The 14,954-nt window shown below is 34.1% G+C and overlaps 1 protein-coding gene across 8 annotated transcripts in view; it reads left to right on the top strand.

Moving 5' to 3' along the window:
- ATM (ATM serine/threonine kinase) overlaps positions 1–14,954 on the top strand; it is a 119,210-nt gene that overhangs the window by 96,531 nt on the left and 7,725 nt on the right. For all 8 annotated transcript variants that reach the window (XM_016160559.2, XM_036220209.1, XM_036220208.1 and 5 more), the window contains 4 exons: positions 4,842–4,991; positions 7,021–7,186; positions 8,531–8,617; positions 13,540–13,654. In XM_016160559.2, the coding sequence (XP_016016045.1) occupies positions 4,842–4,991; positions 7,021–7,186; positions 8,531–8,617; positions 13,540–13,654 (518 nt within the window). The remainder of the gene's footprint in view (positions 1–4,841; positions 4,992–7,020; positions 7,187–8,530; positions 8,618–13,539; positions 13,655–14,954) is intronic.

Here is a 14,954-nt window from a genome sequence, read left to right as displayed (position 1 = left end):
AGGAAAACTAGGATAAGAGAAAGATACCATCTTAAATGGGAAGACACTGAAAAATGTCAGCTCATTTCAAATTAATGCATAGACAATGAAATTCCAATCAAAATTTTTATAACTTGAAAAAATGATTTAAAAGTTTATCTTGAAAAATATATTGTTGAGAAAGACTAAAATGTCTTTGATAAAAGTAGTAGGTGAGAATAGGCTTTATTCAGTCATACTTAATCAAATGGTAAAGTTTTAGTGATGAAAATGGCATGATTTGTGGTGTAATAGATAAGACAGAATAAGTACCCTTAAAACAGATGTTTATGTAAACAATTTATAAGAAATCAATATATAACTATGACTTATAAAAAGTTCTTGAATAAGCCTAAAAATGCTGTCTTCTCTGAATATGATGGGATTATGGGTACTACCTACTCTTTTATATATTTTAAATTCTTCACAATGCACATTTGTTATTATAAAAGTAATTGTTCAACTTAAAATCCCAAATAGGGGAGCAGGGCTGAGGATTAGATCATTATTTGTTAGTAATTTTGAAACAAATATAAAAATCATTTAGTTGGGCAGGGTAGAGACGGGAAAGTATATTATTAAGAAAAGCACCCTTTTAGCCTTCAAGTTTGTGAGAAATTTGCTACATTAACTTTTATAGGATATTAACTAATATAATTGATTCTTCCCATTAGCAGTTAAAAAAAAAAAAAAAAACTAGTTCTCAATGAATGCTAAACGGAAGTTAAACTTAGATCAGTGTTACTCGAACTTGGCAAGCATCATAATTATTTGGAGGGATTATTAAAAAACAAATTGCTGAGCCCTATTTTCAGAATTTCTAATTCTAGGAAGGGGCTTGAGAACATGCATTTCTAACAAAATACCAAGTGATGCTGATGCAGCTGTGCACACTTTGAGACCTGCTAGTGTAGTTACTTTGCTATTGATCTAGTTTCCTTGTTGTACAGAGTTGATGAGCTAATAGCTGTCTCCTATCTGGCCGATACTTTAGTGATTACTAAAGGCAGATATTCTGTAATATGAATGAAAGAAAATTTTTATGTTCTAAATACCAAGCTTTTAGATACAAAGACGATGACTGAAGTTACAGTGGGTTACAACAGGTCACAAAAAATGTGGGCCCTTAGTAGTACCTCCTGATTCTCTCAGAAAGCATCTGAGATTTTCATGCAGATACACAGTTGAGCCTCCAGAGTTCCTTACTCTAAAGCATGAGAGAATTCCTTGACCTAGAATAGTTTGAAGGCAGAAATTACTAAACTTCCACATCTACCTTATGACTTTTTTAATATTTAAGTTTTGCACAGAAATGTTTTACCAATTTAATAATTGCATTATTAATGTTATACAGCTATCTGAATATTAAAGTATGACCTCTTAGCATGAGAGTTTAGGTTTGACTTTATTGCTTAGAATTTCAGAACTAGGCCAATAGATCTGTTATTTTGAGGTTGTTCCAAGAATGTGAAAATTATGTCATCAATATAGTGAGCTAGTTCTTGGGTTTTTTAGTTAAGGTTTCTGGAGGTACTGTACTATATATAGGAAGCAGTCTACCTAGTCCAGACCTTCTGTGGAGTCGTTCCCAATTCTGGCATTCAGACCTTCTGTGATCATCGTGTCAGCAAGAGGGTTCACTGACTACCTGGAACTAGCTCTTGGTACCCAAATCTCAAGTGTCAAAAGGAGAGACTTATATATTGCAGTGCACCAGGTATCTCTTGTCAGAGAGAATAAGATGAAGATGCAGGAAGACCAAGTTCTTACTGTATGTGCAGATAATCATAGCACTAAAAATCAGAATCAGTGTGTCTTGCCTAGTTTTTCTCTACCAAAACTCCATTCTCACTAAGTAAACAGAACAGCAAGTATTATGTTGGGTGATACACTAGATACTGGGGTTATAAAAGTACTAAAACATAGCCCTAGTCCTTAAGGAGCTCACAAGGGGAAGTAGACTCATAAACACAATTATAATGAAAAGTGTTAAGTGCATTGTTAGAGACAGTGCCCTTAGGGTATGTAGTATCACAGGAACAGGCCCAGCCTGAAGAGGTCCTGAAAATCATTAGAAAAATTTACATTTTAGATTGTGGATCAGTAGTCTTGGTCCTTTTGCTCTTTGGACACCTTCTCTGCTTATAATAAAACTAATTTTTCCCTTGGTTAGTCTGTAAAAGATAACTTGTAGCTCAGATACAACCTTTTGGAAATGCTGATTCCTGATGAGGTTAGTCAGTTATGTAGAGCTCTAAGAGATGTCTCAAGCTCAACAGGTTTAAAGTAGAGCTCTTGTTTTATCACCTCTACCTCCAAAAACCCCTAGACCAAAAATAATCTGCTCTTCCCCATCTCAGCAAACAGCACCACCTTCCTTCATCTAGCTGCTCAGACCAAAACCTGGAGGACTTATTTTCTTTTTACATTTATTACTATGGAAAATTTCAGACATATACAAAAGTAAATTGAATTATATAATAGAACCCCTGGTACCCATCACCCAGCTTCAACAGTTATCAGCTCAAGGACAAGTTTGTTTCATTTCTATTTCCACCCATTTCCTTCCTTCCAATATTACTTTGAAGCAAGATATCATATTATTTCACCTGCAAGCATTTCGATGTGTAGTTCTATAAATAACAACTCTTAAAAAAAATGACCATAATACTGGTGTCACTCCTAAAACAATTAACTGTAATTCCTAAATATTACCAAATATTGGGTTTCATTTTAAACCTCTCTCTCTCGTAATTCTCACATCAATTCCATCAGCAAGTCCTTATTGGTCTGCTTTTAGTCAAGTCACTTTTTACCACCTCTGCCATTATCACTCTACTCCAAATGGCAAGTGAACCCTTACTTCCTTTCTTGGCTCCCCAAAGCTAGTTCTACTCAACAGTTAAAACGGTTCTTTTAAAAAAGTCTAAGAGAATGTCACTTTTCTGTTCAAAACCCCAGATGGCTTCACAGTATCCCTTAGTGAAAGTGATTTGCCCTTTGCTGTTTTCTCTCCAACCTGACCTACCACTCTTCCTTTATTTCTCACTTTCTCCTTGTGACGGATGAGTCACCTTTACTTGACACAGAGGATCTTCTTGTTATAGCTCAGATACATCAATTTTGTTTCACCTCAGGGCTTTTTTACTTTCCATTTCTTAGAATGCCCATCCCTCAAATCTTTGCGTGAATTACTCCCTTCGTTCAGATTTGTGCTCCACTGTCACCCCCTTAGAGAGGCCTTCTCTCACCTCAATCACTTTCTCTTTTTTTAAAAAAACATATTTTTCATTCTATTATATTTATTATCTGACATCATTAAGTGTTATTAGTGTTTACATTACCTCACTAGAATGAAGCTTTATGAAGACATGGTCTTCATCTTGTTTGCCACTCTCTTTTCAGTGCCTTGGCAATCATGTATGACACAGAATAGACAGACTCTCAACAAATATAGTTAAAAATTAATGAAAGGCCTCCTAAGACACAAAACAGAAAACAGTTCAACATTTGAGTAGGAAAAAAGGTAAAAAATACAAACAGGAAATTCATAAGAAGAAAATATTCAAATGACTAATTAAGCCTATCAAATTATACTCAGCCTTTCTGGGAATCTGGAAAATACAAATGAAAATCACAACGAGTTACTATTACACACCTCTCAGATTGGGAAAATCTAAAAGACATGCTATGTGTTGGGAAGGTTATGGAATAAACTCTGCTGGTGGGTATATAAATTGGTATAACCACTTTGGGTAGTGATTTGGAAATCTAGTTAAGTTGAAAATGTACATCCCCTATAATGCAGCTGTTCAGTTCCTATGTATTTATTGTAGAGAAACTAAACTATATTCACCGGTAGACTAGTTCATTACAGTAGTGTTTGAGACAGATCCAGAAACAGTGTAAATTAATATATGGATTAGATAAATTAGATAATCGTGGTATATTTATACAGTTGTTAAATGATTTAAATGTGCTAACACAGCTAAAGGTAAAATAGTGTTGGTGAGGAAAAAAATCAAATTGCAGACACATATAGTATAATATTCTTTATTTAAAACCTACAAAAATTTATGGTTATGTAGCTTTGAAATAAAAATACACCAAAAATACATGAACGTGATAAGCAGGTTAGCAGTCATCTTGATGAAGCATCTGGCGTGCCATCTTGGAGAGGGACATGGGGGTTACAAAGGGTGTGTCCTCCCATTCCCAGCAAATATGAGAAAATCTCAGATTCAGTAAAGCTGTTTAGTGAGTAAAAGGGTGTTTGTTTATATCGTTTTCTACACTTAATGTATGTTTATAATATGTCATAATTTTTAATCTTCCCAGTAAAGATTTTATGTTTAGGAATACATTTCTTCTTGGTGAAACTAATAAGACTATAAAGTAAAAGTACATCTACTTATAATTATTAAGGTATATTGAAATTGAGACTACATTCAATATTTTCCAAAGTAAAATTCTTCAGATTTGTTTGACATTAAAAATATAAGGAAAGCATGGTTAATTCATCTTCCAAATGGAACAAGCTAAGTACAGTTCAGGCACGGATGATGAAGCATATCAACAGGATTGACCTCTCAGGGAATCATAGAGACCGAGAGAGATAGATGAGCAGGTGCCCAGAAATCTAAGCAGCAGCCTAGAAAATCTTACTCTGAGCTTAACTGTATTTTTGGTTGCCTGCTTCCAATGAATTCTGTCTCCTATGCACAACTTGGAAAAATGCTTCTGTCTGACTCTGATAGCTGAATGGATTGTCACATGCTTTAATGCCCTTCCATAATCAAAAGGTACTTAATCTGTAATTTCAGGTGGTTCCCCTTTCTCAGCGAAGTGGTGTTCTTGAATGGTGCACAGGAACTGTCCCTATTGGTGAATTTCTTGTTAACAATGAGAATGGTGCCCATAAAAGATACAGGCCAAAGGATTTCAGTGCCTATCAATGTCAAAGTAAAATGATGGTAAGTGATACTCAAAAGTATGTTATTGCAAGATATTTAATAGCTTTAAAGCTGACAGTTATCAAATATAGAATATAAAAAGTTTTAATTTCATCAGGTAATTAACAATACTAAAAAAAGAAAGGGAGCTCACCAGAATGAAAGTGTGTAAGTGAAAAAAGGTTTTTAAACTATGTAGTGTCAACCCTTAATGAGAAATTTAACAGTTTTCAGTGTATGCTAATTTGCTTCCAGTTTGGGGTAAGCTAATTCTTAACAAAACAAACAAAATACTAACAAAAAAACATTATGAAATAATTTTTCTATGAAACTAATACAGAGACCTTTTGAGACATTTGACAATTGGTCAGACATTCACCCAATCAATATTTATTGAATACCTGCTCTCTACTAAGTACTATACTGAAACTTCAGAAATGTTACTACTAATCATCTTCATACTTATCCCATTGTAAGATGAGAAGAAATTTAGAGAATTTCACTTGCCCAGGGTCAATAAACTAATAAATGGTGGAGCAAGGATTTGAACCTTGTCTGTCAAGCTCTAAAATCCATTTACTTGTGCTCTTATTGTGTTTTTTATTATATATTTTAAAAATGTATGGTAAAGTACTATAGGCATTGTAAAGTACTATAGGCATTGTGATATTTTAAAAATGTGGTAAAGTACTATAGGCTTTCTATTATGTATTTTTAAAATGTGTGGTAAAGTACTATAGGCATTGTGATGGATGGCTGAAGAGGGTACAGTGTAGGCACAGAGGAGGAAATGGTTAGTTTTACCTGGGAGAGAGGTGAGTGGAGAGAATCAAATTCAAGGGAGGCTTCACAGAGGAAATGATGTTGGATTTGAGTTTTGTAAATGAATTTGCCTAGCAGAAGGAGATACAAGCAAAGAGAAAGAGGCATGAACAGGCAGTTAAAGACAGCATAGGTTTGGTCTTTGAGTAACAGTAGATAGGTGTTTGGAACAGTAGTCATTGAAAAAATGGAGAATTGTTTAATGAAATGCTAAGTTTGTACTTTTATAGGCAATGGAGAACCCTTGAGAAGAATATTAATATTAGAATTGCAGTTTAGAAAAATAACTGATAGCACTGTGTGTTATATTTTCGAGAAAGCCAATGAGAGGTGTAAGATGGATCTGAACTAATTTTAATTAATTTTCATTAATTTTTAATAGGAATGGAGAATAGGGGGTACATTGAGAAATATTAAGGAGGCAGAACTGATAGGATTTGGCTGCTGATTAGAAGTGAGGTTGGTAAAAGTGTTATCGGTGGCACCTAGTTTTCTGGTTAGGGTGATGGGGTGGATGAAGAGACTATTTACAGTATCAAAAAATAAGAAGTGGTTGAGGTTTGCCAAAGATGAGAAGGTAGATTAGTTTGAATTTGGAAGTGATCCAAATGAAGATGTTGAGGGGGCAGTTGAAGAAGCACATCACAATGGAACTTAATAAAGATATCTGGGCCAAAGATACAGATTTGGAAGTCATCAGTACATTAATAGCTGAGAGTTGAGCCCACTGAAGTAGACAAGCTTTACTTCCATGAAGTATTATTATTCTGTATAGTGAGAAGATGTTAGAGGGCAGATCTGAGACATGTCAACTACTTTGCCATCTGTCAGTGATTCTTCCATTTTTCCTTCTTTTCTCTCTTTCCTTTCACACTTCTTTTGTTGTGATACCACCTAAGATTATCTGGAGCTGCCTTTGGAATTTTCGTGTTTACTTCCACATAGATTACAGGATCATTCAAATTAGAATTTACTTAAAAAAAAATAAGTCACTGTTGGTGTACCTCTTTCCATTAATATTAACATGAAAACTCTAAAGTGGATTATAACTTGTTATTAATTGCTTCCCTTACCAAACTGTTAACTTCTTATGGGTAAAGATAAAATCGTGTTTATCTTTTTATTTCTTCTATATGTATCATACTAGTTTCCATATAGAAATTCTTAGTAAACTTAATTAGTTGAACACAATATTGAGAAAATAATTTTGTATTTGATCTATTTAAAGGCTGTGCAAAAGAAGTCTTATGAAGAGAAATATAAAACCTTCATGGATATTTGCAAGAATTTTCAACCAGTTTTCCGTTACTTCTGCATGGAAAAATTCTTGGACCCAGCTGTTTGGTTTGAGAAACGATTGGCCTATACTCGCAGTGTGGCTACTTCTTCTATTGGTAACCTTCTTACACATTTTAGTAGACTCGGCACTTCCTACATTTTCAATTGAAGGGGAAAATGGTGTTGATGGTGGTCTTTGCCAAACCATGTTATCATTAGATCATTGAATTTCTTGTTCATCGTGATTCTGAGCTTCTAATTGTAGCTCTTCTTAGCTTGTACAGGAGAGAGTTCTCCTACCTCAACGTAGGGCACTAAGACTGGTTATTCTTTTTTCTTTAATAGTGAATGTAGCTTATTTTTCTTTTTCTGAATTCACTATATTGTTTTCTAAGATTTTCGTTGAAAAATAAAACCATGATGACTCCATTTAAGTTATTTCCTTTAATTATTGTTGTTCTTTTGCATAGAACCTCTATAATACCATGATATTATCACCCAGTGATTGATTCTGTTTAATAGAATTTTGTTTTTGGAATAGAAATAATGATATGTTTATTCAGTGTACAACATATATTTTGACTTTTTTTTTAATTTCTAAGAGTTTAGACTAGATAGGTCAATTAACAAAATCCTAGAGTATGAGAAGCAAGAACATCAAAGCTATTTTAATTTATTAGTTTTTAACTAAAGACTACCTCCTCAATCATTTACATATCCCCAAGAAGGCAAGGGCATGTATATTTTGGAAAAGTTTTAGGTAGTTATGAAATCCTTTCTTTTTTTCTATATTGAGAATCAGTAATCCTATTCAACTAATTTAGTTTATAAACAAGAAAGCAAGCCCACTTAATGACAGAGCTCACCAGGCACTCAAGCATTCAGTGTCTTTTCTGTAACACCACGTATAGTGTATGTCATTAGGTTAAAAGCATTTTAAGGCTTGTTATCCTCTGTCTTAAAAATGGAAATGCAGTTTTTTCTGGCTGTATACCTGATGAAATGAATTAATGATTAATTTGTATTAAATATAATTCATCAAGCAGAAAAAAAGTTTCACTGAAGAATGAAGAATCTACTCCTCGGCTTCTCAATTTAAAAGTATACTCAGTATATATTTGACTGTATATAATGCTTTGCCTTGGCCCTGGTAAATAATGGTCTCAACTTTAACCACACCAATTTTTGAATTACTAATATTTTTTAAATGTGTTTTTATTAGCAAAGGGAAAACCTTTTAACAAATCATCTAGCATTTGTAAAATTCAGTATAAATGAAAATAGCTAGCATGATTTGACTTAAACTCAAAATGGCCAGTGAGGTACATAATTTCCTTTAAGTTGGCTAAAAAACCTGAGCTACTTAAAAATTATACAGAGTCAGTGATATTAGTTGAAATTATGGCTAAATGTGTTACAGAAATAGATGATATCAGTGATTTCAGGTTGTTTTTTTCCAGTTGGTTACATACTTGGACTTGGTGATAGACATGTACAGAATATCTTGATAAATGAACAGTCAGCAGAACTTGTACATATAGATTTAGGTAAGTAATCAAACATGTATTTTTATTCTGTTTAATAAATACTTGGTCATCTAGAAATGTTGTTTGCTTACCAGGATAATCAAGTAATAGGGAGATAGATAATCAAAGCAATAAATATTATTTTAAGAAGAAAATATTCTGCCTGGGATAATGAGTGAAATTTACTAGAAGTGACATTTAAGCTAGGATGTATAATCCAGACAGAAGATAAAGCAGATGTGAAAGGAGGGCTAATGAAGCAGGTTGTAGGAATGGGGAGACCTTCGGTGTGGCTAGAGTGAAGTTTGCTTGTAGTTGAGTGGCTTGACGGATAGATTGTCATTAGACTGAAAAGCCAGGCTAAGGAGTTTCAACTTTAAACTGGTAATCGATGGAAAATAAATGAAGATATATTTAAGTAAGACTTAAATAAGCAAGATTACATTTGATTATTGGAAATTAATTTGGGAGCAGTAGTGGCAGCAGGAAAACAGGTTAATGGATATTAAAATAGTTTAGACAAGCAAGGTTGAAGATTTGGACTATGGTTGTAAAGACCAGGCACTGGATTTGGGGGACATTTTTGTAGTAAACTGCATCAGTGATAGTAGATGTGGAATTAGTGGGAGACCAAACTGAAGTTTCTAACTAAGGAATACAGGTTTTGTAAAGAATAAAAAAGCTGTGAGTTTAGTTTTGCACATTGTTTTGAGGTATTCATGGGATTTCCACGTGAAGTAAGCAATTTAATACATAGGAGAGCAAAATGATAGAGATGTAGAATTTTCAGCAAATAGATTTCAGTTGAAGTCATTGGACTAGAAGAGTTTCTGATGTTATACATCAGCCTGGATAAAGAGGACTAAGGGTAGAATCATGAGGAATGCCAGCATTGAAAAGGCTGAGTCAGAATAGGAATAACCAAGAAGTCATGGAAACGAAAAGGTGGAGATGCCTCGGAAACCAAGGGAGGAAAAATTTTCATGAAGAAGTGCTTAGTAGTATCTTATACAGAAAGGTCAAATAAGATGATTGCTGAAAATAGGCCTTTGAATTTAACAATTAATCAATCTTAGAGGTCTAGGAAGTAACCTTTAGATAGAGTGGATGAAGTGAGACTGTGAAAAGGCAAGGGCTGAATGGAAATTAAAGATATATAGACTAAGAATGTGGAATTGTTCTTCAAGAAGTTTAAAAGTGAAGGGAAGGATAGAGAAATATGCTACAGACATGAGAAGATGAGAGATACATGTTTGCCTTTTTTGTTTGTTTTGAATGTTTAATATGAGAGGCATGAACATGTTAGATATTGATAATATACAGGAAAGAGACAAAGGTAATTAAAAATAGCAAGGGGAATTATAAAGTATGTGAGGGGTAGAGTTGGCTTTACATTAGAGGTATGTCAGCTTTTCCACTCAGAGAAGAATAAAGGATGAGTGCTAGTAGGAAAATCTAAAGTTAGAGGGGAAAGAATTTGAAGGAAATTATAATTGCTGTTCTGTTCTTTTTCTGAGAAATAGAAAGCATGTTTATTTGCTAAGAATTGCAGAGATGATAACTGGTCTTAAAAATAGAACAATAAAATTCTAAAACAGATACCATAGCAATGAGACCAAGAGTCATAGAAAGGGACAAGTAAAAGACATGCTAAGCAGTTTAAGGGTCACTTTCCTAAGGTGATAATCCCAAATTTATACTGGGGCCAATAGTGTCATCACACGATTTCTTCCAGTAGTCCTCAACATCTCGGGATTTTAGTTTGAAATGGTAGGTGGAGAGGCAAGGGAGTGATCAGCCTTGCAGTCTGTTTTCTAAGCTGAGTAGGGAAGAGAGGCAAATAGACTAGAAATCTCAATGAGTTTGACAACTATTTAATATAAGTGTGTAGAAGAAGAGGTTTTTATTAAAAATGTAGAATTTAAGATTTCTAAGAAGGTACAGTTTCAGGAAATTATAAATTCTACAGTATAATCCATATAAATGACTTGAGTAAATTGAGAGTAAATTGAATTTCATTAGAACAAGGAAGATCAAGGATTTTATATGATTTTCCCCAGAATGAATTCCAGAGTTGGCACAGAATGGAAGTTTGTGAGCTAGGTCCATAGCAACATTCAGTGAATTGAAGAGAAAGTCTTAGAGGTTGGAGTATAATAATGAGGATGAATGGGGCCACTAGAGCCAGAAGGTAGGAACCTCAGTAGAGGAGTGAGATTTTGCATAAGAATGAAAAGGCAGTGGTCTGGAAACTGCAGAATAGAGATAGGAGTATGCCAACTTCTGTCCAAGCCATGTTAAAAGTATCCAAAAATGAGAAGGATAATTGATACAACCATGGAATACTGTTTAGCATTATCTTCTAAAGCTGAGCTTGTGCATATCTTATGACCCAGCAGTTTCACTGCAGTAGAAATGCACACGTGTATAAGAATGTTCATAGCAGTGCTTTTCATAATAGCTCAAACACCCATCATAAATAGAACGGATGAATAATTATAGTGTTTTCATAAAATGGAATACTATATAACAATGAGATTGAATGAATTATAACCATCCACAACATGGAAGACTCAAATATAATGCTAAGTGAAAAAATCCACATACAGTATGGAAGTACATACTGTATAATTCCATTTATATAAAATACAGAACCTGGTAAAATTAATCTACAGTGTTAGAAGTCAAAAAATCCAAAAAAAAAAAAAATGCAAATCCTGAGAATTGTACAGTGTTGTATTGTAGAAAAAGTCTCATTTACCCTTCCTGTACAAGTACTCAGGGCCTTTAACAGGTCAGAAATCTACTGAAATAAATTTTCCATGAATTCTTTGCTGCTGAACCAATCTTTAATTACCAGAATTTAGTGACTATTCTATCTCTACTCCTATATTGTTTTCTATGACAGTAGTTTATATCATTCAATGACTTGAGCAGTGACCCTTTGAAAAGTTGGTGGTTACTGGTTGGTAGAGAGGTGAAGAGCTTTTGTAGTGCTGGTTACATGGTTTGTTCACTTCACAAAATCTTTTAGCCATACACTTGGATGGCTAGATGATTTGTACACTTCTGTGTGTCTCTTTGGTTATCTGTTGCTGCATAACAAACCACCCCTAAATTTAGTAGCTTAAAACTACAATTATTATCTTTCATAGTCAGCTGGGAAATTATCACTTAGGATCTTTCGTGCAGTTGCAGTCAGCAGCTGGGGCTAGAGTCATCCTAAGACTGAGCTGTGCCAGAGTCTGAGATAGCTTTTTCACTTACATGTTTAATGCTTCAGTGCTCCTCCATGTGGCCTTTCTGTCCAGCAGAGTAACCTGGACTTAGAGCCCATTTCAGGGCCCTAAGAGAAAGGAAGTGGAAGTTAAGGGCTTGGCCTGCAGCTGGCACAGCTTCACTAAACTCCTGCTGCAACTCTCAAAGCAGCAGGAGTTTAAATAAGATCCAGAGTCTCACAACATATATTTAAGAGATTCTCTTTAATCGAAAATCATTTGTCAATAAAGAAAATTTCAGTTTGAATGAAAAACAATTGCTGGGTGTCAACACTGAGCTGATAAAGATGTTAGAATTATCTGACAAAGATTTTAAAGCAACCATCATAAAAATGCTTCAAGGAGCAATTACAAACATGCTTGAAGCAAGTGAAAATATAGTTAGGTCTCAGCACAGAAATAGTCTCAGCATAGAAATAGAAGATATAAAAGAGAACCAGATGAAAATTTTAGAATAGGAAAACACAATAATTAAAATTTAAAAACTCAGTGCATAGGCTTAATAACAGAATGAGAGGACAGGAGAAAGAATTAGTGAACATAAAGAACAGTAGAAATTACTAAATCTGAACAACAGAGGGAAAAAAAAAAACATGAGAAAATCTTCAGCTAGGGTTTGACAAAGAGTTCTTAGACTTGACACCAAAAGCACAGTCCATAAGAACTCTCAAAACTCAACAACAACAAAAAGGAACAGAAACAATCCAGTTATTAAATGGGCAAAAGGCATAAGCAGATATTTCATCAAATAAGCACACAAAAAGATGATCTCCTGTACCACAAATGTTTATAGTAGTTGTATTCGTAATAGCTCCCAACTGGAAACAGTCCAGATGTCCTTTAAATGGGCAAAAACAAACTTATATCCACACCGTGGAGCACTACTTAACAATACGGAGAAACAAAGTACTGATATACACAACAATTTGGATGATTCTCCAGAGAATTATGTTAGGTGAAAAAAGCTAATTCCAAAGGCTGCATACTGTTTGGTTTCATTATATAACATACTTGAAATGATAAAATTATAAAAATGGAGAACAAATTAGTGATTGCAGGAAGAACGAGGGGCAGAGGTAGGCCATGGGAGGAAAGTAGGTGTAGCTATAAACAGGCAGCATGAGGGATACTTGTTGCAATGGATATTTTCTGTGTCTTAACTGTATCAATGTCAATATCCTGATTGTGATGTTGTACTATAGTTTTACAAGATGTTACTGTTGGGGGAAAATGAATATAAGTTATATGGAAGGATTTTTGTGCTTTATATTTGATTAACTGCATATGAAATCTATAATTATTTCAAAAATTTTTACTTAAAATTTAAATATATAAAAATTATAATATATGTATATTTAAATAAATTGATACATGTATACATCTTCTGGATTTTAAATTCTACCCGTAACTACTTCATTTATAAAAGTCAAGCTTTAATCTAGATTCCTCTCTGTCAAGAAGTAGTTATTTTTTTTAATTTGAGGTAGATCCCCTTGACTATGGTGGAGATAAGGAAGGCAGGCGGGGCAGAAATAGAATAAATAGAATAAACTACTGATAGGATATAGGTGACAGATTATTTGATACCTCTATAAAGTTCATGTGCCAGTTGGGAGGTAAAGTCAGCTATGGGACCTCCTAACCTTCTTGTGTTTTTTACTTTAGGAGTTGCTTTTGAACAGGGTAAAATCCTTCCTACTCCTGAAACAGTTCCTTTTAGACTCACCAGAGATATTGTGGATGGTATGGGTATTACTGGTGTTGAAGGTGTTTTCAGAAGGTAAGTGATAATAAGCTAAGGTAGAGCAGATGATTTTTGGTGTCAAAATTATTTGGATTATTGATTTCTATAGATTATAGAATTTAATAGAATAGTGCTTTGCCAGCACTAAGGAAAAGACCTTGGGTAAAAATAGTAATAGTTTCCCCTTCTTTCAGATCCCCTGGGACCTCACCCAATATAACATACATACTGTCCTTCCCAACCTCCTCTGGAAACAGCCTTTCTTTAACTTTAATGCCCCTGTGCTAGCTAGCTCGTTCAGTTTACTGCTCGGAACTCCTTTGTGCGCTCATTGTTGGGCATATAAACTGTCCTAAAGGTACTTAGGATCCAGTGCCAGTGCCTGCTAAAAGAACTCTGCAGTTCCCTGTAGTCTTCCAACATCAGGAAAACTATATACTCAGCTTTTAATGGGACAGGTTCTAGTCAAAGTAAACTAATACTGTAGTAATTAATGATTGAAAGAAATATTTTATTGTATTGTGTTATTTCTTAATAAATGCTAAGCTTATATTCACAGTTTTTAAAATTAAAGTATCATTGACATACCAGGTTATGTTAGTTTCAGGTATACAACATAGGCTTTTGATCTTTATATGCCTTACTGTGTGATCTAGTAGCCATAGGTCACCATACAAAGATTATAATATTATTGACTATGTTCCCTTTATTGACTGTGTTCCCTGTGCTGTACATTATATCCCTGTGACTTATTTATGTTATAACCAGAAGCTTGTACCTCTTAATCCCCATCACCTTTTTCACCCATCCCTCTATTCCTCTCCCTCTGGCAACCATCAATTTGTTCTCTGTATCTATGAGCCTGTTCTGTTTTGTTTGTTCATTTTTTTTTTTTTAATTCTGCATATAAGTGAAATTATACAGTATTTGTCTTTTTCTGTATGACTTATTTCACTAGGATAATACCCTGTAGGTCTAACAGATTTTGTTGCTGTTTCCTAGGGAGATAACATTCAAAAAAATCTATTGCTAAGACTGATGTCAAAGAGTCAAATGCCTTTTTTTTCTTCTAAGAGTTTTATGGTTTTAGGTCTTACCTTTAAGTCTTTTAATCCATTTGAGTTTATTTTTGTATATGGTGTAAGCACGTTGTCTAGTTTTTTTGTTTTGTTTTGTTTTGTTTTTTGCATATATCTGTCCAGTTTTCCCAACACCTTTTATTGAAGAGGCTGTCATTCCCCATCGTATATTCTTGCCTCCTTGTTGTAAAGTGACCATATAAGGGTTTATTTCTGGGTTCTGTGTTCTGTTCCATTTACGTACATATTTGCATTCA

The sequence above is a fragment of the Rousettus aegyptiacus genome, unplaced genomic scaffold, assembly GCF_014176215.1.
Source record: "Rousettus aegyptiacus isolate mRouAeg1 unplaced genomic scaffold, mRouAeg1.p scaffold_m13_p_5, whole genome shotgun sequence".
NCBI classification, from domain to species: Eukaryota; Metazoa; Chordata; class Mammalia; order Chiroptera; family Pteropodidae; genus Rousettus; species Rousettus aegyptiacus.
The sequence above is the reverse complement of the archived record's forward strand: the minus strand, read 5'-3'. Positions and strand labels throughout refer to the sequence as shown.